Below are 27,430 nucleotides of genomic sequence, written 5' to 3'. Positions count from 1 at the left end.
TGATGGGTTCTAGGGGCTCCCGGGTGGCTCAGTCAGTTAAGCATCTGCCTTCCGCTCAGGTCATGATCCTGGGGTCCTGAGAATGAGCCCCGCCTCTGGCCCCTGCTCCCTGCTCCGTGGGGGGCCTGCTTTTCCTTCTCCCTCTGCCTGCCGCACTCCCTGCTTGTGCTCGCTCTCTCTCTCTCTCTCTCTCTCTGTCAAATAAATAAATAAAATCTTTAAAAAAAAAAAGATGATGGGTTCTGGAGGTAAAAAGCATCAAATATTTGTAGAAGCAGTTTAACCATTGATAAATAGCTATCAGTTGGTCCTGGAGAATATAAGATAGATGTTTTGGGAGTCAAAGTACAAAAATAGGACCAAATAAATTTGGAGGCTTTCCCTTTGCATCCAATTTCAAAAATACTTTTAGTAGAAGGTAGAGAATCCATATCCTCCATAGCACAGTGGGCAGCAGCAGTCATATCTTCGGGCTCCCCAGCCCCAGCCCCAGCCGTGTGGGGAAGCTGCCACATCCCGAGCCACTGCCACAGCCCAGGCCACTGAAGCCTCCACAGCCATAGCCCAGGCCTCCATAGTAGTTGCCATAGTAGTAGCTCATGGTGTCAAGGGTGGTGAGTTGGTTTGCGGTTCAATGCAAGAGTCAGAGTATGAATGTTGATATCTTTACAAGGAGGCTTATGTACTCTGATCAGAAAATGTGACAAAACATATGCCTTTCCTTTGGTGTCATTCCATGAATTATATTCGCCTGACACATCTTATTAATCTGTGGACCCCCGACCACAGGCATAAAGAATGTTAGGCATCTGCCTTCAGCTCAGGTCATGGTCCCAGGGTCCTGGGATTGAGTCTGGCATCAGGCTCCCTGCTCAGCAGGAAGCCTGCTTCTCCCTCTCCTACTCCCCCTGCTTGTGTTCACTATCTCGTTGTCTCTCTCTCTGTCAAATAAATGAAATCTTTAAAAAAAATAATCTTTAAAAAAAAAAAGAATGTCTGCACCTGCTTGGCTACATAGGATGTAGAGCAGAGCTTGCTGCTATAATCTTCTTAGAATGAATTGCTATTTCTTCAGAGTATTGACATACCAAAGCCTAAATAGAATACATGATTGCCAGTCACTTGACATCAGTTACATTAAATATTGTTGAATTTCTAATTAAATATCTTCTCATCACCAGCATTTGAGAGTTACTGTAATTGGTTCTACAAAATAGCAAAAAATAATTAAGATCAAGGCTCTTAAGTTTACCAATTTCTTTAAAAGGCACATGTATTTTGTATCATGAGAAGCAAATGATGCACCTCTCTTTAGAATATAAAAGAACACTTTATATCAAGACAGATTTGGTTCACTTGCCATGTATACCAGAAAACAACCACAAAAGCTCACCTGATTTCTAGAGTTTTAAAATTTTGGCATTGTACAACTAATAGTTTTATTTTTGGCTTTAAATGCCAGCATACTTGTTCGGTTTAAATGCATAGCAGAATTGGAATCACTAGTGGAAAGACTATCACAGTGATCAAAAATCCATCTCGTGGGAAGTCTTCCCACAGTACTTTTTTTTTTTAATATCCTGGGCCCTTTCTCCAGAATATGTTCTAGTCTCTCTGCTACCACAAATGCAGATTATATTTGCCCCCCTACACCATGTCCCCCTCTTTCTCTGCCCTTCATCATCTATCCATGTATCTTAGATCTTCTTCAAATCTTACGCCAAACATCACCCAACTTCCTTCCTCCATGATTCATTGCTGCATCCAGGTATAAGTGTGAAGTGGGAAAAATGGTTTTGGCTCTAACTCTATATTTAAAAGAACACAGCATCCTTCTACCTAGATCTCCAGAGTCAATATTATATATTTGCCCCGTCTTCTCTTTGCTTAGTCTGTGCCCATTTTTTGTCTGTAGGTAATTTCTAGCTTGTCTTTCCTAAGATATCAACGAAAACTTTCTAAGATATTGACAATGTTGTTAAAACTCCTAAAATCATCTTAAATTTTAAAAGACCTTGTACAACCTAGAAGATGTAAGAAATTTCCTTCATGTGTAGCACACTTTTAAAAAAGGACAAGAAGGGTGCCTGGGTAGCTAAGTTGGTTGGGCGTCTGCCTTCAGCTCAGTTCATGATCTCAGGGTCCTGGGATTGAGCCTTATGTTGGAGGTGTGTGGGGGGGGTCCCGGCTCAGTAGGGAGTCTGCCTCTCCCTCTCCCTCTGCCTCTCCCACCCCTCCACTTGTGCTCTCTCTCTCTCTCAAATAAGTAAATAAAAATTTTAAAATAATAATAAAAAAATAAGAAAATAAAGAAGGACAAGAAATAAAGAAGCACTCTTTGGAAGCAGTTGGCCTGATATTCACAGAGTTCCTCACCTCAGCCCAGAGAGTTAATCATTGATATCTAAAGCTCTATGCAAATGTGCCCATCCCTTGACACTTGGGACTCAAGAAACTTGTTTTCTATGACAATAACCATTTTGCTAAGATTTTGTTGAGATTTCTAAGTAATATGACATCGTTTTTGGATGGGTCTGTTCACTGACCTGACCTAGTATCTAAACGAAACCTAGCATTTAGTTGGCACTCAATATTTTTTTTTAAAGCAAGGACAATGCATATCATAACCTAAGCAACTGATCTGCTGTTCTAGGAAATGTTTTAAGGCTGACATGAGTTCCAACAGGCTTTCTGGTTTCAGAGTGGCACTAACCCCAATATTAGCCTTTAATCTCCATGCTATTCTAACCCAAATCCATTCCATTTTTATTCCTCATTTCAGAAATCAGCCAATCGATAGAATGAATATTTTCATTTTTAATGAATCATTTAGAAGTATGAATAAATTGCATAGCATTAAGGATTCCATAGTCTCCTTGTGTAGCTCTGTCAGAGCATGTAACTATGATTAAAGGCTTTTAATTATTTTTTTAACGTCTAAGACTATCTCTGCTTTATAGATGGAAATAATATGGGACACAAATGAAAAATTTCACTAGCAATAAACACTAAATGTGTTTTCAAAGAAGAAAACACATGACTTTGGTATTCATCACTTATAAATGTCCATCCATTGTAAAAAAAAAAAAAAAAGAATTTGAAAAATACAAAACAAATGTTTTTCCCCATATGCATAAGTGAAAATTTTACATTGGAAATTTCTTTAGGGGTTATTATTTTTCTGCCCATTTAGTGGATCAAAGGCAAATGTGGATCATTGTTATTATTATTTTTTTAAGTTTTCACTCATGACCCAAGTTGCTACTGATGCTGATGGATGGAGGAGTGAAAAATGTTCTTACATTTTCCCTAGCAGTGAAGAAGTCTTTTGTTATAAATTCCAAACATTTTCTCTCACCTTAGATGCAGATTCATATAATCTAAACAAAACAAAATTATGATAATATTGATTATACTAAGAATGTCAACGGCAGTAATAATTATATCGATTACTGCTTGTCAGGCCCAAAGTACCTGTCCTTGGAGATACTAACCAAATGAAAGGATCAAACTCCACAGTGTGATCCTTCAATAGGGTAAATGACTTGGCCCTACTTCCCTTGCTCAGCCCATACAACCCCTAGATGGCACAGACTGAAAGAAGAGGTCATCATGGGTCTTTATGTTCATTTGTTTTGTTACCTAAAGTTGAATTTAACATGAGCAAGTTTAACATTGCTCATTATTTAATTATATCCAAAGGCAGATAACCTACAAATTGACAGGTGCAGTTCTCTATATCAGAACAATAAAAATGTTAAAGAAACATAGGTCTTAATCTAAGTAAAGGGATCAATCTCCATAAAAATCAGCTTTTTGTTGTGGTTAAAGGTCAAATTTATTAGGAAATTAAGAGATGTATTATACATGGACTATAAATACTGCACAGCTGACTTTATTCACTGTCAAGTGCAGAGATATAGTCAGTGCCAACCTATTTTGTGGATACTCTTGTTCTTTTGTTCCAAGAAAAAATTTGCACCATAAGACTTGGACTTGGGTTTTGGAAACTTCCCGTCTTCAGTGTCATAGCTCCACCCATTTTTTTCTGCAAAGGCAGCTGCATCTTCTTTAGTAGTGAAGGTTAGAACCATGTTGGACAAGGGATCAGCTGTTGATGCCCAACCCATCAAAGGATTTTCCCATCGCTTCCTGGTATCAAACTCCATCTTCCATTTCTTTGTGTTATTTATTCCAGACTGCATGTTATTGCGAGCAGGAACAAAGATCCTGACTTTTCTAGTTTTATATGCTCTTCTGGGACACCAGTTAAAGTAGTGATAACCAATTTTTCATCAACTGTTATGAGTTGCGTGTCCCAAGCTTGGTCCTGTGCCAGCCTCCATGTGGAAGTGCTTAACCACCTGATAGGAACCCTGGAAACGGAAATGGCAGCTACAGCCACTGCTCTTTTCTCCCACAACATTTGCCTCAGCCCCTCTGACATTGAGACCGCCGCCATCTTGCTGCATCTAAGCTTTCCTTATAAGCATCACCAGAACTTTCAAAATGGTTTATGTGACAACATTCAAGGAGAAAATAGATAAAGAGAGAAGCAGCATAGTATAATCGAATACTCTAGTCTTAAAATGGCTTATTCTGAGGTTCCCTGCCTGCAAGACTATGGGACAACATTACAGAGTTTATTGTCCCTTTCAGATCTTTAATTCTGTGATTTCATTTTGTCCTTTTTTTATTACATTGGCCCAGCTTATAGCAAATATCAATAGATTCATACCATTACCTGAAGATGCCATTCAGTTTTAGGAAAAATTTAGAAATTCTGATATTTTACCTATTTTATTCCTTATTTCTTATATGGTATTCCCCCCTTATTCACAGGGGATATGTCCCAAGATTCTCAGTGGATGCCTGAAACCGCAGATAGTACCGAACTCTATGTATGCCATGTTTGCTCCTATACATACATCCCCGTGATAAAGTTTAACATAAATTAGGCACAGAAAAGATTAACAATAATAACTAATAATTAAGTAGAACAACTGTAACAATATACTGTAATAAAAGTGATGTGAATGTGCTCTCTCTGTCAAAATACCTTTATTGTACTCATCCTTCTTCTTGAGATAATAAAATGTTTACAAAGTGAGATGACATGAGGTGAGTGACATAGGCATTGTGAGGTAGCGTGAAGCTGCTTTTGATCTTCTGACAACATTCCTGAAGGAGGATCATTTGCTTCTCACCTATGGCTGACCTCAGGTAACTGAAACCACAGAAAATAAAACCACTGATAAGGGGGGACTACTGTCCCGTCGATAAAATAGTCATTCTTGAAGGGATGAATGGGGTCTAATTTTTTTTTAATTATTGAATGGTATTTTTGGTTAGTTGAAATCATACAACATTTTGCTTCACAATGATATTTCTGTTTGTATATTATTCTTACTGGATTACAGATACTTCAGTGTGACAAGGATGATGATGAGGGAGATGAATGACTCCAGTTCACATTTGATTATCCAGGTTAACAATAACTTTTATGTCTGTCTTATTTTACGTGCATAATAAATAGATGAAAACAGACTATGAATAATGGAAGATAATATATATTTCAAAGATTCACAGGAAAACAGCTTATTTTCTATGAAAATTTAGCAATATGGATTATGAGATTTGTGGAAAGTTTGCTCTGATTGTAGTTGTAAGGATGTGGTTGTCTAGCAACTACAAATATGTAGATGTAACACTACCTGTTTTTATAAAACAAAATAAAGGGAGACAATAGAGGTGGAAGATTAGTTGCAAATTTTGAACTCCATTAAGAAATAGAAATAGATAAATATGAAATATGTAAAACAACTATATTTTTTAAAACGTAGGAAGACTTAAAACTCCATAGTTGATTTTTTGCTGCCAAATTCAATTCTGAAAGTTATATAACTAAAATAAAGAAGAAAAGTGACATTCTATTGTTCCAAATTACTAATTTTCAAACCAGAGTTCTTTTTTATACATTAATGTGTACACACACATATGTAATTGTGTATTCTGTATTTCTAATTGTAAATAGTAACACTTACATATAAGTATGTGCATATAACTGAATTAATCAACCCCCCCCCAAAACCGTATTTTCTTTTTCAAGTTAGGTCATTTATTGGCATTCAACATAAATCATCTGTTAGTGCCCAAACTCGGGATGCCAGAGGACATAATGCAGATACCTTAAAATAATAAATTCTCTTAAATTCTTAGACTTCTCTTGGCAAATAAGCCTAGGGTAATCCCGCTGCATTGACTGAAGAATGTTGTGGCAAATCCGCTCATGGTAACAGATTTTGGGTTATTATAGCAGTACTTTAGTAGATGCTAGAGAATCCATATCCTCCATAGCATGATGGGTGGTGGCAACCATATCTGTGGCTTCCCTAGCCCCAGCCCGGTCTGTGAAAGTTGCCACATCTCCAGCCACAGCCAGAGCCCAGACCACAGAATCCCCCACAACCAAAGCCCAGGCTTCCATAGTAGCTGCCATAGTAAATCATGGTGTCAGGGATGGTGAGTTGGTTTGCTGTTCAAAGCAAAATCCTGAGTGTGAATGTCATACAGCTATGCTTATATCCTCTGAGCAGAAAGTGCGATAAAACATGGGGCCATTCCTTTGTATCATTCCAAATTACTCATTCACTTGAGGCAACTCATTAATCTGTTTGCTGACACAAGGAGAGGTTCACACTCATTAAAATTTCTGAGCTTGCTTAGCTGCCTCGTTAGAACACCCTTGAACTCATTACATTCTTTCTGTTTTAATGAGAAAAGAAATCTGTCTTCAAAGTCACAAAATAAAAATTCCCTACATAGAATTCTTCATCACTAAACATATTGCATCATTCATATTCGATGGTAGTTTTCTCATTAAGTATTTTCTCATTTCCCATTTTCATATAATTCTCCGGGTACTTGTATCTTACTTCCATCTAGATTAAAATATACTGATCACATTTAAAATTCTTAAATCTATCAAATTCTCCAAATGTCAAATTTATTTCTCAAGTTGAATACACACACAAACACACACACACAAAAGAAAACTATTTTGACTTTATACATCAGCTTGTGAACATCCTTTTGTTTAATCAACATAGTAAAATTTATTTCAGAAACTGAGAGACCAAACTCACTTCTATAATCAATCTGTAAGCTCTTCAAAAATATTCTCTTTACACATTACTCATTTTTCCAGACCAGGCCATCCCCAAAGTATTAGCTAAAAATGCAGATGACCTTGGCTTTATGCTTTACAGTTATTTTTTTTCTTCTTTACTTTCCTTCATAATCCATATGTCATATCTTTTATCAAACCTCTCTTTAAATCTCATTCTACATTCATCCCCAATACATACTTGCACTAGCTAGGTCTTTTGTTCTTATCCATTTTTTCCACTCAGTAGTTCATCTCTCTATTCATATCCCTAATTTCCTCATAGTATCTTTGTTCTTATATTTTCTTTACCAATTCTGTGTGTCCCAGCCCTTTATTTTCTCTCAGGCAATCAGCAAACATTTTTTTGTACGCTATTACTTATTTAATAAGGCTTTAGTTTATTTTAATATATACTCTTAAAATCATGTAATATTTTTAACAGAGTCTCTTAAAATCCTGATGCCTTGAAAATCTCCAAGAATGAATGTGCAGTCATGAAATGACTGAGTCAGGAAACAAGGAAGGTAGAGAGCCAGTGCTCACTGTCTGCTCAGCTCACTCTATGAAGACAGTAAACCAAACCCAAAGTTTAAACCCCACTGGAGTGTGATCATATCTTGGACTTGGGTCTTTAACAGCATGTTTACTTTACAGGACCTTAGACATGTTACAGAAGTTTTGTTTTGTTATTGTTGTATTGTATTGTTTTGTTTTGAAATGTGTAAGTAACATTTTATTTATTGAAATATAATTGACATATAATATTATTCATATTTCAGGTGTACAACATAACGATTCAATATTTGTATGTATTGTGAAATGATCACCACCATAAGTCTAGATAACATCCATCACCATAGACAGTTACAATTTTTTTCTTGTGATGAGAACCTTTAAGATCTACTCTTTTATGGGTTGCCTGCGTGGCTCAGTCAGTTAAGTGGCTGCCTTCAGCTCAGGTCATGATCCCAGAGTACTGGGATCAAGCCCCGCATCAGGCTCCATGCTCAGCGGGAAGCTTGCTTCTCCATCTCCCACTCCGCCTACTTGTGTTCCCTCGCTATCTGTCAAATAAATAAATAAAATCTTAAAAAAAAATCTACTCTCTTAGAGATTTTCAAATATGCAATACTGAACTGATAAATTATTGAACATTATATCAAAAACCAGTGATGTACTATATGTTGGCTAATTGAATTTAAATAAAAAAATAGATAATAGGTATTGAGAAGTGCACTTGTGGTGAACACTGACTGATACATGGAAGTGTTCAATCACTCCATTGTACACCTGAAACTAATATTACACTGTATGTTAACTAACCTGAATTTAAATAAAAACTTTAAAAAAAATGCAATACAGTAGTATTAGCTATAGTCACTGTGCTGTATATTACATCTTTATGACTTATTTATTTTTTAACTGGTTTATACCTTTTGACCCCCTTCACCCATTTTTCCTACTCCATCCCCATCCCCTGCTTCTAGCAACTACCAATCTGTTTTCTGTATCTATGAGCTTAGTTTTTGGTTTTTGTTTTTTTAGATTCCACATATATGTGAGATCATACGGTGTATGTCTTTCTCTGACTTACTTCACTTTAGCAAATGTCCTCAAGGTCCATCCATGTTTTTGTAAATGGCAAGATTCCCCTCTTTTTTATGGATAAATAATATTCCATTCTATATGCGCATGCATGTGTGTGTGTTATTCTTTCTTTATCCATTTGTCTGTCGATGGACACAGGTTGCTTACATTTGTTGACTACTGTAAATAATGCTGCAGTGAACATGCGGTGCATATAACTTCCTGACTTAGTGTTTTTGTAACATTTTTTAAATATCTTATTTATTTATTTGAGAGAAAGAGAGAGCAAATGAGAGAGAGCATGAGCAGGGAGAGGGGCAGAGGAAGAGAGAGAAGCATACTCTCTCAAGGATCATCCCAGAACCCTGGGATCATGACTTGGGCTGAAGGCAGACACTTAACTGTGCCACCCAGGCACCCCAATAACATTTTTGATAATTCATTCTCCCAACTGGATTTGTTCATTGTTCTTACAAACAAAAATATTTGTTGAATTAATGAAAGAGTGAATTTTACCTGCCATAACTTGTAGTAATTCTCGAAGATGGAATATGGATTAAAATGGCTTTCAAGTTTTAAAGGAATATTTAACCCAGGATTTGCCTTGGCTGTTAAATCCTTTTTCCTTTTAATCAAAATTTATTCCATTTCTACTTTTCACTGTGAAAAAAAGTTGGAAAAATTTTTAATTCTCAAGGAGTCATTTTGAAGTCAATCACAAATAAATCTAACAAGTTTAAGAATCCCACAAATAAATCTAACAAGTTTAAGATTTTGAGTAAATCTGCTAGATTGTTTGACTGTGATGACTAATTTATGTTCATATTTCTGATGCAAATAACTATGTCCATATGAGATAAAAATCAATATATTTTGCAAATTTTTAAAAAAGTTCAATGGTGAAATGTACCCTTATTTATGTATTTTCAAAGAAGAAAAGTGGTATATGATTAAAAACAAATAATACATTATATGTTAAAAAAAGAGAGAAGATTGTAGGAAGGGAAAAACGAAGGGGAAGAATCAGCGGGGGAGACGAACCATGAGAGACTATAGACTCTCAGAAACAAACTGAGGGTTCCAGAGGGGAGGAGGGGTGGGGGGATGGGTTAGCCTGGTGATGGGTATTAAAGAGGGCACGTACTGAATGGAGCACTGGGTGTTACACACAAACAATGAATCATGGAACACTACATCAAAAACTAATGATGTAATGTATGGTGATTAACATAACATAATAAAATAAAATAAAATAATTGTGAATACTGTCAAATATATGAACTAAATATTTTTTATTGTTTTCCTTTTCCCTGAGTTAAAAAATGGAAAAATGGTAATATCCTTTGGATATGAATTATCTTTGAAAACTGGGAAATGTATATGTCTTGAGAGTTTTTGTCTGTTTTTCTCTTAATTCAGTGGCCTCAAAAACTTAGACAATTGTTTGTCATTCTGTTTTCAGGAACTTTCTACAACAAGACAATGACTTGATGTGAAACTCAGATCCTGAATTGTTGTACAAAATGTTGAAAATATATTCTTCCATTGGTCAGATTATAGCTTATATTTGGAAGTTAAGGGCACTTCTGTTATAAATTCAAAATATTTTTCCTTCACATGTGTCATAGACAGTGTTTCTCAATCTAATGACATGGATGGCTGTGTTTTTGCTTTGTTTTTGTTTTTGTTTTGTTTTGTTTTGTTTTTTGCCCTATAGGGCATGTTTATAGACTGTGGAACTATTACCTGATCAAGTGTGAAACAATGGAGCTATACAACTGTATCTCATTTGCTATGTACACTGAGAGTCTACAACACCCAGATTGGATTGACTAAAAAGCTGGGTGATAACCGATGGCCAAGCAAAGTTATTTTTAGGTAGACTGAATAAGTCTGTGCCTTTGAAAAAAGACTTTTGATAGATAGAGATAGAGATAGAGATAGAAATAGAGATGATAGAGATAGAGAAGATAGATATGATAGAGATGAGATGATAGAGATAATAGAGATAGAGATGATAGAGATAGAGATGATAGAGATGTTAGAGAGAGAGATGATAGAGATGAGATGATAGAGATGATAGAGAGAGAGATGGTAGAGATAGAGATGATAGAGAAGAGATGATAGAGATGATAGAGATAGAGATGATAGAGAAGAGATGATAGAGATGATAGAGATAGAGATGATAGAGATGAGATGATAGAGATGATAGAGAGAGAGATGGTAGAGATAGAGATGATAGAGATAGAAATGATAGAGAGAGATGATAGAGATGATAGAGATGATAGAGATGATAGAGATAGAGATGATAGAGATGATAGAGAGAGATGATAGAGATAAAGATGATAGAGAGAGAGATGATAGAGAGAGATGATAGAGATAGAGATGATAGAGATGATAGAGAGAGAGATGATAGAGATGAGATGATAGAGATGATAGAGAGATGGTAGAGATAGAGATGATAGAGATGATAGAGATAGAGATGATAGAGATGATAGGGATGAGATGATAGAGATGTGTATACATATAGGTGAAACCTGGATAAAACTAACATTGAAAGTAAGTTTTTAATTCTCTATGTCATAACAACAAAATGTTATAGAAATGGTTTTTCTACTTAAGAAATGTAATCTTTCACATCCTCATAAATACACCTGTGTTCATGGACACTTCCATGAAGGGAGAATATACAGAGCAAAGGAGTTTACACTGTTGCACCTAGTTTCAGAAGACGTTGGCCTTGATCCTGATTCTGTTACCAGTGCTTACATAATTCTACAAAAGCCAATTACTTTTCTGAGGGGTGTGTGTGTCTGTGTCTGTGTCTGTGTATTTTTTTACCTGCAAGATAAGAGGCATGGCCCTGCTGCCATTTAATGTCTGGTTTTGGCAAGTTTATGACACTACTATTTAATTGAATCAAACATATTTTACCTATTTTGACACGTTTGAATAAAATTTCTTAATTTTATACTGTTACCTGAATATATCATTTGATTTTAGGAAAAAACATTCATATTTCCTTATATCTTTTTTCTTATTTCATCAATAAAATGTCCCCTCCTGCCAATTTTTATCAGGGAAAATTCAGATCTATAAGAAGGCTCTGTGGGTTCAGCTGTGTTTAGCATCAGTTTAAGCTAAAAATTAAATTAGTTTGAAATTATGTCTGGTTGTTTCTTTCCCTTATTGGGCTGAGAAATTTCTTCAATATAAGAATGGGGGTAAAGAAGAATGCCATGTCTAGTCATGAAAATGCAATAAGAATATAAGAGAGCTAACTAAAAAATTTTAATTAAAATGCTTTGAGTAAAATGATCTCACAGGAAAAAATTTACCCCAATTCATTACTGACTTAAAGGTCAGCTGCTTGATGCAAATGTCAAATATTTGAAACAATGTGCAGAAGAGTATGATACACAGGATGAAATTATTCAAATTCAAAAATTCTTGGAAAGGTGGTTTACTTTATAATTAGACTAGGGATAAGGTTTGATCTATTATCATTTGATTGTGCTTAAAATAAAAAAAGCCAAATAAATTTTGAATAAATGAAAAGATTTATTATGCATTGTACTGAATTGAAAAATGTGATTCAACTTATATAAACACATATATTTGATAAATAAATACATAGATATATTAAAGTGCCATTGCTTTTTGTTGACTTAAATCTAAACATTATCTAAATAAAAGCAAGAAATTGAAAAATATTAAATTACTAACCAATTGAAACTTTTTTTTTCATTTCAGTCTAGAATTATTAGTTTTTACAACTAGTCGTATGCATATTTGTGAGGTATATGAAAAAAAATAATTCTAAGCCAGAGAGATTGCTTCCCTTATTGACAATTGAGTAGAATTGTCCCTTCAGTCAATCTCATCTGGGTCTTTTAGAGTCTCAATGTACAGAGCAGGTAAAATAACTATTGTGTGGCTCTATCACTTCATACTTAATCAGGTAATAGTTCCAAAATCTGTGGATGTGTCCTATAGGGCTAAAAATAAAAAGAGTGTATCACTTCCACATAACTGAGTTCCATGAACAAAACAAAAACCATATTTTGTTTTCAAAGTTAACATTTTATTAGAAGGGGAACAGATAATCTAAATAGGTATAAAAGCAAAAGAAGAGGATTCTAGAGTTATGATGAAGATGTAGGAATATATTGAGAACTCCAAAATTCTGAGAAGTTAAGTACTTTTGTGGAAATAAACCCAGCATGATATTGAATGTTCAGACACTGAACTCACTTTTGGGAAGTCCCTTATAATTTTAGATGTTGGGTTACTGGCACAGCAGTTTAGTTGAAGCCAGAGAATCCACATCCACCGTAGCACAGAGGGCAGCAGCAGCCATATCCGTGGCCCCTCCAGCCACAGCCATAGCCCAGTCTGGGGAAGCTGTCCCATCCCCAGCCATATCCACAGTCCAGGCCACCAAATCCTCCACAGCCATAGCCTAGGCCTCCTTAGTAGTTGCTGCAATGGCTCATGGTGTCAGGGGTGGTGAGTTGTTTTTCTGTTCAAAGCAAGATATTGAGTATCAATGGCAACATGTGTAGAATGATGCTTATATTCCCTGAGCAGATCATGTGGTAAAATACATACCACCTATTTTTGTGTCATTCTATGTGTTACCCCTGTCTGACACAATCCTGACATATGAAGAGGCCCTCAATCTCATTAAAGTGTTTGCGCCTGCATTGTTGCCTAGTCATGGTGTCCCTTAAATATATTGCATCCTTTTTATGAGAAAGAATTGCTGTATTTTCCAAGTCTGGACACTCCCAGACAAAATAAAATTCCTCATAGCCAGGCATATTGCATAACACATTTGCTAGTGTTATGTTTTAAAATTAAATATTGCATCATCTCTGACTTACCTTGACTTGTTATTTTTCACTTAAGATTAAATGAAAGAAATTGGTTAAATTCAAGGTGCTAAAATCTACTATATCCATTCAAAGTTACCTAATACTTCATAGTAGTGTTTTTGCAAAGCTAAAGAAACATTTGAAAGTCTGGGGGCATCATCTCACCTGCTGTGAACACCAGTATAGAACTTCAGGAAAAAATAAAGTTGAAATAGAGCTATCTTTTTTCTGTTATTTTATAACAGCCATCATAAAAATATTCTCTTTTCTGATTTTGCCTACTAGTTTGGAAAATGAACATTTGGATTAACAGCATGCAGTAATATTGTTCAAATATTAAAGGCAAATCAGAGTAATCAAAAATCTATTTCATAAGCAACATTAAAAATTGTTCAAAATTCCTTTTTTCACATCCCGACTCCCTTTCTGGCATATCATCTATCCAAAAATAGATTACATCTGTCTCCTGCCATATAGACACCTTTTCCTCCCTTTCTTCTACTCTAATCAGTTTTCAAATATCACTGTCTTAGTTCCTCTCAATCCCCACTAGGGTCAGGGAAATAGGTGAAATAATGAAATAGATACAACATATAGAATTTATCTTTGGCTTCCCTCCATTTTTTATCCAATTCATACTTAAATTCTTCCATATATATTTTCACTCTTACCGTAATATTTTTTGCCTTTGTATTCTCTTTGCCTATTGTTTTTTTATCTTATTTTATTTAAATTCAATTAATTAACATATAGTGTAGCATTAGTTTCAGATGTAGAGTTCAGTTATTCATCAATTCCATATAACACCCAGTGCTCATTACATCTCTTTGCCTATTGTGTGTGGGTTTTTTTTTCTGTTTCAGAAAGTAGCTAATAGCTTAGTGTCTGCTAAGATAGGAGATGCTTATTAAGATCTTAGATGCTGAGAAAACAAAATGCCTAATACCCTGTGAAGTCAGTCAGAGGTTGTTAACATTGGAAATGTCTTCAGAATCTCCAAAAATGTAAATATAATGTAAAAAGACAGGGTGGAAAAAGACATATTGAAGACAAAAAGTCCTGCAGCTTACTCCAAGAAGTTAATCACCTATACCCAAGGCTGACCTAAATCTTGGTTGAGCCCCATCAGATATGCTCTTAACTTGAATGGAACATCTAAATTCTTTTTAAACTTTCATGGCTTCAAATATACTGTCCAGATCTTTTGAGCTTATAAGCAATTATCAAATGATGTTTTTTCCCAGCTGGACTTGTTGACTGCTGAACAACTACTAGCATGCAGCAGAAAATCAATAAGGAAGAGTTGAATGGGTGAACGCACTCTAAGGTTCTTACAGGTAAAGATCACATCTTCCGTAGACATGGATATCTCTATAAATGCATCTGAGGATTTAAAGGATGAACTGGCTCAAATAGTTTTCCTGCTTTAGAGAAACATAAAGCCATCATTTCATTTGATTTTGTTGTTGTTGTTTAAAGCATATTATAAAATACCCAAGTCTTAAGTGTACAAGTTAATGATATTTTGCTTTTATTCACAGACCACCTATATTGATCACACCCAAGCTCTCCAGATTTTCTCTTGACCCTACCAGTTGGTATTACTCCCTAGAATTTTGCCTGATCTGGACATCACATGAATGGCCTCAGATGGTATACCAGCAACTTTTCTCTCCTGAATGATTTTGTACATCACTGTCTCTGTGAGACACATCATTGTTGTTGCATGTAACATTAGTTTTGTTGTTTTCATTACTGCAAAGTAGCCCATTTCATTACTGCAAAGTAGCCCATTACTCCAAAGTAGCCCTAAAGCACAATTTATTTACTGTTTTGCTCTGGTAAATCTGTATTTGTGTAGTTTCCTTTCTTTCTTCCTTTATTCCTTCCTCCTTTCTCTCCCTCCCTTCCCTCCCTCTCTCCTCCCTTCCTCCCTTCCCTCCTTCCTCCCTTCCTTCCTTCCCTCCTTCCTCCCTTTCTTCCTTCCTTCCTTCTTGCCTTCTTTCCTCCCTCCCCTCCTTCCTTCCTTCCTCCCTTCCCTCCTTCCTTCCTTCCTTCCTAATATGAATAAAGCTGCTATGTACCTTTTACTAAAGATTCTTTTTTTAGACCTAGACATTCTTTTACTTTGGGTATACATAGGAGACACATTGCTAATTCATACTATATATATTTAGCTTCAGTAGATTCTACTAAATAATTTTCCAATACAGTTGCTAAATTTACAATACCACCAGCAGTCTATGAGAGTTCTAGTTGTTCCACATCCTTACCCACACTGGTCATTTCAGCATCTTAATCTGATCATCTTTAAGGTACATAGTGATATCTGAATATTGTTTTAATTTGGTTTTCCTGATCAATGATGATGTTGGGAATTTTACATATGCTTCTAAGCCACTTAGATATCCTCTCTTTTGAAATGCCTGTTCCAGTAGTTTGTCCATTTTCAAGTGGGTTTGTTTAATATTAATCAATTAATCAATATTTTATAATTGATTAGCAGGAACTCTTTAGATTTTTGGGTATTGGCATTTTGTCAGATTTATGTATTGAAATTATTTTCACCTAGTATGTGGTTTGGTATTTTTCCACTTTAAATTCTGTCTGTAGGGGCGCCTGGGTGGCTCAGTTGGTTAAGCGACTGCCTTCGGCTCAGGTCATGATCCTGGAGTCCCGGGATCGAGTCCTGCATCGGGCTCCCTGCTCAGCAGGGAGTCTGCTTCTCCCTCTGACCCTCTTCCTTCTCGTGCTTTCTATCTCTCATTCTCTCTCTCAAATAAATAAATAAAATCTTAAAAAAAAAAATTCTGTCTGTATATGAACATAATGTAATATAATAATTCATCTTTTTCTTTTATGTTTAATGTCTTTGGTTCTAATTAAATTTTTGACTACCTCACACAGCGTTACTTAATTCTTTTTGTCTCTTTTCTTCAGAACTTTTTTCATTTTCATTGATCATTCTAAAAATAAAAAGCAGTCAATAATCTGAATATTTCATTCTCATTCAGTCAAGCTGAAGCCATAAAATTACAAATAAGTCAAACAGGTTTCATTCATTGTCACACTCTTCCTATTTGACTACCAGATATGCATCAGTTTTGGGGTTGGTGACCTTGCTGTGATGTGTTCTCCCTAACATAAGTAATAGCTTTTCCCTGGAAATAAAGATATGCTGGAGCATTTCTCCAAATCCAGCAGAGATCCATAAAAACAGTCATTTCAAATTCTAATAATATAATATTATACTAGAAACATCAAACATCTGCTCCAAGTGGTGGTATTGATTATTCTTCTTTATAGCTACAGAAGGCCTTTCTCCAAATTCTGGAGAAATATTATTAACCATTAAGAAAATAGAATAGTGAACCATGAGAGACTATGGACTTTGAGAAACAAATTGAGGGTTCTAGAGGGGAGGGGTTGGGGGGATGGGTTGGCCTGGTGATGGGTATTAAGGAGGGCACGTATTGAATGGAGCACTGGGAGTTATACGCAAACAATGAATCCTGGAACACTACATCAAAAATTAATGATGTAATGTATGGTGATTCACATAACATAATAAAATTTTAAAAAATGGATAAAAAATACAAAGAAAAAAAGAAAATAGAATAGCTATTGTTGTACTCTGTCAAACTAAATAGTATAGTCATCCAGGGAAGTCATCAAGCTATTACTTTCTCTGATCTAGCCAGTGTAAAGCTAATATACTACAAGTAGTTTGACTAAAAGGGTAGGTCTTACTATCTAGCTAAACAAATCTATTTTTATATTTAGTAAACAAGTCTGAGTCTTTCAAATCCATCTTAAATATTTTAAATAACATTTGAACTTAGCATTGCTTGCTAGTTATTTTTTCATATCCAGCTAAACTAGAAATTAATAGAATTAATAGAATAGAAAAACTCTGTGTTTATATTGTTATGATAATTGCAGGGACATGTAACCAGAACTTCAGAACTATTTGTTTGAAAGGACACAAGAAGAGAAATGCACTGTGAAAGAGAAAGTCAGAATTCAGTTAAATAAATAAATAATATAAGCAATATGTTCCATTTTAAATTAGGATAATTTATTGCAAAGGGAACTGAGAAATTCCACAGTTATGAAAGTGCATATGGGGGATACCAGGAGACATGAAGCAGGCAAACAGAAAATAATAAATATTCCTAGAATCTAAGATGCTAAATACTTTTCATCTTGGCTTGGTCCCCGCTGATATTGCTTGGTTCAAGTTTTGGTTAATTTGAGTTAATCACCTGATGTCCTCAGATGTTGAACTTCCAGGGCAGGATTTCAGTAGAAGTTAGAGAATCCATATCTTCCATAGCACAGTGGGCGAAAGCAGCCGTATCCATAGCCTCCCCAGCCCCAGCCCAGTTGGGGGTAGCTGCCACATCCCCAGACACTGCCACAGCCCAGTTGGGGGTAGCTGCCACATCCCCAGCCACTGCCACAGCCCAGACCACCATAGTAGTTGCCGTAGTAGCTCATGGTGTCAAGAGTGTTGAGTTTGGTTTGCTTCAAGGAAGGATCTTGAGTGTGAATGTCAGCATGTGTAAAGGGTTGCTTATATACCTTGGTTAGAGCATGTAATAAATCACGTGTATACCCTCCTTTTGTGTCATTTGTTAATTACCTACTTGATACAACTCATTCATTCTTTGTCCCCTGACACAAGGAGAGGCCCTCACACTCATTAAAATGTTTGAGATTGCTTTGGTGCCTAGTTAGGGTGGCCTCTAAAAGTTATTGCATTGCTTTGTAAGAAGGAATGCAGTATCTTCAAAGGCTGAACATACCAGACCCCAGAGAGAATTCTTCATAGCTAGGCATGCCAATCATATCTGGTGGTGTTGTATTTCTTAATGAAATATTTCTTCATCTTGTTTGTTTTTTTTTGGATTGCTGTGCTTCATTTACAAATTAAATCAAAGAAATGGGTCAAAATCAAAGCTCTATCATCTATCATATCCTTTTAAAGTATCTTATTCCTCAGTCTAAAAAGTGAGTTATTTACCTCTTTCAGAGATAAGGAATTGGATACATTTGAGAGCCAAGAAGAATTCAGAAGGAATTCTAGAAAATAAATAAAGGATCTATGTTTTCTTTGATTTTAGAACATTGGCCACATAACCGACATACTTTTCACATTACTTTCAAAAATAAAAACCATTTTTGCTTGTTATAATTGATGAACCAATATTGGTATATAATTATTAACTAAAATCCATAGTTTACATTTCATTCTTTGTGTCATACAGTTCCATGGGCTTTGACAAGTATGGGATAAAATTGTTCACAAACTGAAGGCAAGTCACAGCAACCAAAAATTTATTTCAGAGTATCTTTAAAAGCTGACTAAAAGTTATCCTCCCAAATCCTAACTCTCTTCTCTGGTATAAAATCTATCCAAGTTACTTCCCAAAATGCAGATTATGGGGCACCTGGGTGGCTCAGTTAGTTAAGCATCTGCCTTCGGCTCACGTCATGATCCCAGGGTCCTGGGATCAAGCCTCACATTGGGGTCCCTGCTTGGTGGGGAGCATGCTTCTCCCTCTCCCTCTACCACTTCCCCTGCTTGTGCTTGCTCTATCTCTCTCTCTCTGTCAAATAAATAAATATATATTTTTTAAATGCAGAATATATCTCCTCTTTATTTTTACATTCACTGTTTCCTCTCATTTCATCACCCATATATCTAACATCATATTCAATCTCTCTTTTTAAATTAATAGACCATTTTTAGTACACTTTTAAGTTTACAGAAAAATTAAGCAAAAAATACAGTTTCTATACCCTCCACACACACACACACACACACACACACACACACACACACACACACTTCCCGTTATTATTAAACATTTGAGTTAGTATGGTATATTAGTTACAATTAATGAACCAATATTTGTATGTTGTTATTAGTTAAAGTTTATAGTTTAGGGTTCTTATTCTATGGGTTTTAACAAATGCATAATTTCATGTAACCACCATCAAACCCCCCAAAAATCCTCTGTGCTCCACCCACTCTTCCCTCCCCACAAACTCTTGCAACCACTAATCTTGCTGTCTTCATAGTTTCACCTTTGCCGGAATGTCATAGTTGGAATTACACAGTATGTAGCTTTTTCACACTGACTTCTTCCATTTAGCAATAAGCTTTCGTGATTCCTCCACATCCTTTGCGGCTTGATAGCTCATTTCTTTCTATCACTGGATAATATTCCATTGTCTGGAGGTGCCACAATGTGTTTATCCATTCTCCTATTGTTTCTTGATTGTTTCCAAGTTTGGGCAATAAAGAATAAAACTTCTATAGACGTCCATGTTCACGTCTATGTGTGGACATGTTTTCAACTCATTTGGGTAAAACAAGGGAGAGTTATTGCTGGATCTTATGCATAAGACTATGTTTAGCTTTGTACAAAACTGGCAGACTGTCTTCCAAAGTGGCTGTACCATTTTGCATTTGATCAGCAATAAATGAGAGTTGCTGTTGCTCCACAACCATGTGAGCATTTGTTGTTGTCAGTGTTTTGAATTTTAGCCATTTTAATAGGTATGTTACAACTTCTTTTAGAATATCATTGAGCCTCTGTCACCCACTAACCATTAGGCTATGGCAGCTAGAGCAAATGGTAAAGTACGTAAAGTTTCTCTTTGCCACCCGTCAATTTTCATTCAGTCCATAGTCAATCCATTTTCTTCCTTCCTCTTGTACCTTTCCTTTTAAAACAACAGTTTTCCACTTGTATTCCTTTTGCTTATTCTGTGCTCTTTTTTTTTCTTTTCTTCTCAGGAAATACCATCCTACTCTCTACTAACAAATATGTGTTGTTAAGTTCTCAGTGTCAAAAAGATAATACAAATCCAAGGGCTCTGTCAAATTCAGTAAGATTTCATTATATGTTGGAAATGCTTCAGAATCTCCAAAATGTGGATTATAATGTTAAAAGATAAAGAGTGGGGAAAAAAAATTGAAGGTAAAAGTCACTCAGCTAATTCTAAGAAGTTAGCCACTTATTGTCAAAGCTGACCCAAACCTGGTTAAGTTCTTCCAATGCTGCCCTTAATTTTAAGCTTGAATCTTTAAGTTCTTTAGAATTTTATATGACCTCAAATACAGTGTTCAGGTTTTCTTCGTTTTTTTTAATTTAATTTTATTTATTTATGTGTCAGAGAGAGAGAGAGAGAGCACAAGCAGGGGGAGAAGCAAGGAGAGGGAGAAGCAAGCTCCCCGCTGAGCAGGGACCCCCGATGTGGGGCTCGATCCCAGGACCCTGGGATCATGACCTGAGCCAAAGGCAGATGTTTAACCAACTGAGCCACCCAGGCATCTCAGATTTTCTCTGTTTTATAAGTAATTTTCAAACAGTGCAATTTCCAGTTGGATTTCATTACTTTCTAAAATATCTACCATCTAATAGAAACACAAATAATAAGTGCTGAAAGGACGAATGAACTCTAAGGTCTGTAAAAATAAGCCCCATGTTTCTCACAGGTATGGATAACAATTCTGGCTGCATGTAAACAATAAGGATTTAAAAGAGGAATAAGCTCAAAAGGCTTTCTGACTTTAGAGGAATGTATAACCATCATATAATTTGGGTTGGTTCTTTTTTTTCAAGCATAATAATGAAGTCTATCTTATATATAAATTTAGTTATAAAATTTGATGAATTCTTGAAAATATGCATGCACTGCCTATACCAAGCATACCTTAATGCCTAAAATGTCTTTATTGTTCCTTTTTGGTCAACATCACCCTATAGAAATAACCATCCTTCTAGATTTTGACAACAGCTTCAGTAGGCCTTCTCAATAATTTTCCAAAATGGGGGCGGTGTGTGCCTGGATGGCTCAGTCAGTTGAGTGGCCAGCTCTTCGTTTTAACTCAGGTTGTGATCTCATGGGTTATGATCTCATGGGTTATGAGATGGAGCCTGGCTTGATTGTAGGGCCCCGTGCTCAGCAGGGAGTCTGCTTGAATATTCTCTCCCTCTGCAACTCCCCCTGTGCATGCTCTTTCTCTCTCTCAAATAAATAAATAAATCTTTAAAAAATATATTAACAATTTTCCAAAATGGTTGTTAGATATGCAGTCCCACCAGCAATGTAAGAGTTTCGGTTGCTCTACATCTTTGACAATACTTGTTATTTTCAGACTATTTAATTTGATCATTCTTATGGACATGTGATAATATTGGAGTATTGTTTTAATTTGTTTTTTACCTGAGAAGTAATGATATTGGGCTCCATTATATATATGCCTATTGATCAATTAGATATTCTCTTTTTTGAAGTGTCTTTTCAAGTATTTTGTTCATTTTTAGTTCAATTTTTAATATTTTAGTATTGATTTGTAGGAGCTCTTTATATACTTGAATACTGGTGTTTTGTCAGATCTGTGTTCTGGAGATATTTTCTTCCTGTATATGCCTTATTTTTTTTTTCACTTTAAATGGTGTCTATATATGAGCAGAACTTCTTAATATAATGAATGGGCCTGTTTCATTAATTTAGAAAAAATTTTATGTTTAATGCTTTTTCTTTTTTTTTAAGATTTTATTTGTTTATTTGAGAGAGAGAATGAGATAGAGAGAGCATGAGGGGGGGAGGGTCAGAGGGAGAAGCAGACTTCCTGCTGAGCAGGGAGCCTGATGTGGGACTCAATCTGAGGACTCCAGGATCATGACCTGAGCTGAAGGCAGTCACTTAACCAACTGAGCCACCCAGGTGCATGTTTAATGTTTTTTCTTATCTTAATTAAGACATTCTTGGCTGCCTCACATCTTATTCCTTAATTTCCTTGTCTGCTCTCTTCAGAATTTGCTCCATTTTTATTGTTCATCCTAAATTAAAAAAACAGTTGTTAATTTGAATATTTCATTCTCATTAAGTCAACAGGAAGCCATAAAAACACCAATAAATCAAACTGGTTTAATGATGTCACACTCAGTCTATTTAACTCTGACAGATCCTCTCTCAGTTGTGCAGCTGATGATCTTATGATGGATATTCTCTGAACTAGGTGACTGCTTTTCCTGGAAGGAAATGTGTTCTTGGAGCTCTTCTCTTAATTCCAACATGAATCAATACAAACTAACAATAAGAGGTATACTAACATGCTAAAACTGCATTATACTAAGACTGCTAGTTTCTCTAATTAGTTATATTGATTATTTTCTTTAGATATATAAAGTTTTTCCTCAGACTATGATGCTATTTTCCAGTTAGGGAGTAAAATAGTTTTATGTGAAATTATGTTTTACTCATTGAAACTAAAGAGTACCGTCCTCTAATGGTAATACTAAAATGTCTTTACCTTGATCCATTCACGGTGAAGCTACGACACTTCTCCTGAATTGACTGAAAGCACACAATCTGGCTGAGCAAATTCATCCATGCAATCAGTAAACAAGTCTGAGATTTCAAATGCATTATAAGTTTTTAAAGTAGAGTTTAGATTTAGCCCTATTATTAGTTATTTTTACTCAGATACAGCTAAATTAGGTATTAGTAGTTCAAGGTTCTACATCAGGATATTTACAAATCAAAATAAATAGATGTGGTCAATCAGCTGTGATAATTAAGCTCTTCAAAGATGCATGATGAGAGCAAGATGTTTTATTTGAGAGCACTCAAGAAGGGAAGTATGAAATCAGTGTGGTAGTAGGCATGGTGAAGTAGATGCCTGGTCTTCAGTAAAACCTGTTCCAGTCTTAGGCTCTATTTCTTATGCCCTTCTTGAGCCTTAGCAATTCATTTCACTTTTTGGAGTCCTTTCCCAGCCAAGATGGCAATACTGTAAGCTTTACAGGACCCCTGCCAGCTTCATAATTCTACTGGTTTTATTGAATTTGGTTTAACTCAAACAGAACATATTCACTTTTGTTTTACTACCTAAATATATAAAACTGGGGGGGTAGCGAATGATGATATTTTATTCTGTATTTTTCATAGGCAAATACTTATTTGAAATACTAACAGGAAATGCTCACTCTTTGAAGGCCAGCATTACAAGACACTTGTTATAATGTATAAAGCTCCAGGTCAGCCATAGCCTTAATACAGATTACTTCACAAGTGATGACAGTGATTTTTAAATTTCCATGATGAATAGCAAAATATTTCAGAGTGCTGACAATATTGAAGAACTATGCCGTGTCCCATCACAGAGGACCATGGGGAAAATATGATAGAGTTTCACACACACACACACAAAAATGTTTATTTTCACTATATATTTAGAGATATATTTTATTCTATCACTATTTTTTCTTATTACTAAAATGGCTAAATAAAAATAAATTTTGAACAAAACAGAAAAGTACTTAATTCTTCATGTCAGACTCACTTCAGATATGAAAATATGTAAAGTTAGTTCATTACTAAATTATATAACAATGTTATTTAACTAAAAGCATTGAATAAGATTTTACTGGTGTTCAGAGGAAAAAATCTTCATTTCAACTGAACGTTATGGTTTACATATATCTATCTAGCCATATGGGTGTGTGTTTATATCTCTCCTATGACTTTGGCTTTTTGTGGAGCAATTTATTTTCTTCATTGCCAGTTGGGTGCAGTTACAAATAATCACTTTGATATTTTGAGTTTCATAAAAAAATTAAAACCACATATGCTGTTTTAACTTAGGATAATTTATTGCAAAAGGAACAGAGAAATCCCACAGTTATAAAAGCAGAAATAAAAGACACCAGGAGACATGAAAGAGACCATTATAAAATGGTAAATATTCTTAAAGTCTTAGATGCCAAATGTTTTCGATCTTGGCTTGGCCCTGGACGATCTTGTTTGGCTTAGTTATCGTAGTCAAATTTAGATAATCCTTTTGTGGCCTCAGACGTTGGGCGTCTGGGGCAGGATTTCAGTAGAAGCCACAGAATCCATATCTTCCATAACAAGATGGGCGGCAGCAGCCATATCTGTAGCCTCCCCAACCCCAGCCACAGCCCTGTCTGTGGAAGCTGCCACATCCCCAACCACAGCCACAGCCCAGGCCACCAAAACCTCCACAGCCGTAGCCCAGGCCTCCGTCGTAGTTGCTGTAGTAGCTCATGGTGTCAGGTGTGATGAGTTTGGTTGCTGTTGAAGGCAAGGTCCTGAGTGTGAATGTCAGCATGTGTAGAGGGATGCTTATATACCCTGGGCAAAACATATGATAATCACACGTAACTCTTCCTTTGTGTCATGCTGCATATTACCTGTAATGTTATAATTCATTATTCTCCTGTCTCCTGACACGGGGAGAGGCCCTCATTCCCATTAAAATACCTCGGTTTACTTACCTTCTTATTTAGAATGTCCTTGAACCTGTTGTTTGGCTTTCATGGGAAGAAATGGCTGCCCCTTTAAATTTTGTACATTCCAAACCCTAAATTGAATTGCTTATTACCAAATATATTACATCATTTACATTTGATGACATTCCTTTTATATTTAAACATTTTCTCTGTTCAGTCGTCTCCCAAGTGGATAATTCCATACCCAGCTAAATTCACAGATATTTGTCCAATTTACAGCTGTTAAATCAATATTTTTCAAAAAGCAAATTCATTTATGAAGGTGAAGACTGAAGAAAGTCCCTCTGTTCAGAAAACATTTTTAAAAAGAAAGTGCAGTTGATTTTTAGAATTTTAATTACAATCCCTTTATAATATTTTTGGCTTTAAACACTAGCTTCAGAACCTTTTGGTTGCAAAACATGGAATAATTGATTTCAGAAATTGCATAAAATCCATCTCAAAGACAGGCTTATCAGAGTAGAAATTCAATTTCCATTTCAAATCCTAAAAACCTCCTCCATAACGATTCTCTTCGAAGTTTTACAAAAATTGCAGATTGCATCTGCCCCATGTTTTTGTACATGCCATTCTCTTCCTTTCTTTACCCTTCTTTAGTAATCCATATAAGACTTCTATTGTCATTCTCGTCCTGGCTTTTATTCTTCTTCCCTTCCTCTCAAAACCTACTAGGAACTACCAGGTAAAATTTTCAAGTTGACAATATTTCCCCTCACCCCTTCTATTGGCTTGTTCTAGTAAATACTTCTTTCTATCTCCTCTTTATATCTACTGTAATATGTTTCCTTTTGTTTATATAATCTATTCTTTATCCATTTATTCTTAGGCAATTTCTAACTATTCTTTACTACCTTGTTAATTGCTCAGTAAGGTCTCATTTAAAAAAAACATACAATAACTCAGGGTTTTCAGAATTTTAAAAGTATCTTAAAATTAGGGGTATCTTCAAAGTTTTCAAAATGAAGACACGATAGTGAAATGACAGAACCAAGGAATGTGTGAGAACATCTGGCTTGGACTTCATAGAATCCCTCCATTAACTTGGTTGAGTTAGTCAACTATGTCCAAGGTTGGCTCAAGTTTCTTGACTTGGGTCACTAAAAAATTTAATTTACATGATTTTTTAAAAAGGTTTATTTATTTATTTGAGAGAGAGGGAGAGAGCATGGGGGGAGGAGCAAAGGGAGAGGGAGAGAATACCAAGCAGACTCCCACAGAGTATGGAGCCCAACTCAGGGCTCAGTCACAGAACCCCGAGATCATGACTTAAACCAAAATCAAGAGTCAGCCACTCAACCAACTGAGCCATGCAGGAGCCCCTTAATTTATGTGATTTTGAATATACAGTTGAGTTTTTATGAGATTCCCAAATATTTTATCAAAGGTAAATTTCCTCAAATGTTTTAATCTTAAACAGCAGAATAGGGAATTAAGCACTGTTTATAGAACTAATGAAGAAATTATAAGTAAACTAATAGTAGCTATCATGGCTACCACAATCTGTGCAACTCGCTGACTCCACCTTAGCAAGCTATCTTTTTAAAGCCAAAATATGGTTCAATATGTCATAACCCAACATATCCCAAGTTTCTTTTATCCTAATATTATTTCATTATTTCTCACCCTAAACTAGAAATAATTGATAAGCTGAATTTTTCATTCTCAGTAAGTCCTTTCAAATACAGAGAACCATAAATAACTCAGACTGGAATAAGGAATAATTTGCCCATATAACGCAGCCACATCATGTGAGAGTGATTAATGGCTAATTTTCGTTTGTTTGGATTTGAAAGAGATGTATCCACCTGAGATAGAGCACTAAACAACAAAAATGAAAAACCTCAATAGTCAAATAAATAAAAATAGTTTCAAGGAATAAAATGTGATAGTTTTACACAAAACCAATTTTATTGCTAATGAGCAGCAAAATATCAACAGTAAAGTATTATAAAATACATAGAAAAAATATTTGTCTTTTTTTCTCTAAGTGAAAAACTTATCAAAATGAAAGTATCCATTAGAAAATGAAGAATATATATTTTTTGTAGAAGTATTTTTTTATGTTCAGTTGCTGGACCCAAAGTAGATTATTTTATTCTTCTTTTCACTTTTAGGAAGTTTCCTTTGAAATACATGTTAAATAACACTATGATAATGGGTAGGAAAGAAGAAAATGTGGTTTCACTTGGGATAAATAATAGTCTTTACATATCAATAAAGGAAACTTTTGTTACAAATTCCAAAAGTTGTCCTGTAACTCAGACACAAATCAATAAACTATGAAGTTGTAGGTCACAAAAATATACTATATTATCCTAGGAATGTCACATATGTTCTTTTTCTCATTCTAATTATATTGATAATTCTTTTTCTTTGTAACTTTGTAACACCTTCCTCAGGCTGCAAAGGTACTGACATGTGTGAGAATAGAATAATTTCAAATGAAATTTAGTTATAGGAGT

General features: G+C 35.3%; 2 protein-coding genes and 4 pseudogenes across 2 annotated transcripts; all 6 read right to left on the bottom strand.

The window, feature by feature from the left end:
* Positions 1-408: 408 nt before the first annotated feature.
* On the bottom strand, positions 409-601 carry LOC114217994 (keratin-associated protein 19-7-like; annotated as a pseudogene).
* Positions 602-3,934: 3,333 nt separating this feature from the next.
* LOC114217047 (NADH dehydrogenase [ubiquinone] iron-sulfur protein 4, mitochondrial pseudogene) lies at positions 3,935-4,462 on the bottom strand (annotated as a pseudogene).
* A 1,861-nt stretch (positions 4,463-6,323) lies between these two features.
* Positions 6,324-6,509, bottom strand: LOC114217482 (keratin-associated protein 19-7-like; annotated as a pseudogene).
* A 6,550-nt stretch (positions 6,510-13,059) lies between these two features.
* LOC114217637 (keratin-associated protein 19-7-like) lies at positions 13,060-13,251 on the bottom strand (annotated as a pseudogene).
* Positions 13,252-17,934: 4,683 nt separating this feature from the next.
* Positions 17,935-18,132, bottom strand: LOC148164980 (keratin-associated protein 19-7-like). The gene has a single exon (XM_088022549.1). The coding sequence runs from the start codon at positions 18,130-18,132 to the stop codon at positions 17,935-17,937; it is 198 nt and encodes a 65-aa protein (XP_087878675.1).
* Positions 18,133-24,532: 6,400 nt separating this feature from the next.
* Positions 24,533-24,724, bottom strand: LOC114217423 (keratin-associated protein 19-7-like). Its single transcript, XM_028114266.1, has one exon. The coding sequence runs from the start codon at positions 24,722-24,724 to the stop codon at positions 24,533-24,535; it is 192 nt and encodes a 63-aa protein (XP_027970067.1).
* Positions 24,725-27,430: the final 2,706 nt, after the last annotated feature.

This window comes from Eumetopias jubatus, unplaced genomic scaffold (genome assembly GCF_037043125.1).
Source record: "Eumetopias jubatus isolate StellerSeaLion01/CBP00866 unplaced genomic scaffold, mEumJub1_p1.0 scaffold_1, whole genome shotgun sequence".
Lineage (NCBI taxonomy): Eukaryota > Metazoa > Chordata > Mammalia > Carnivora > Otariidae > Eumetopias > Eumetopias jubatus.
This window is presented reverse-complemented; position numbering and strand designations above follow the sequence as displayed.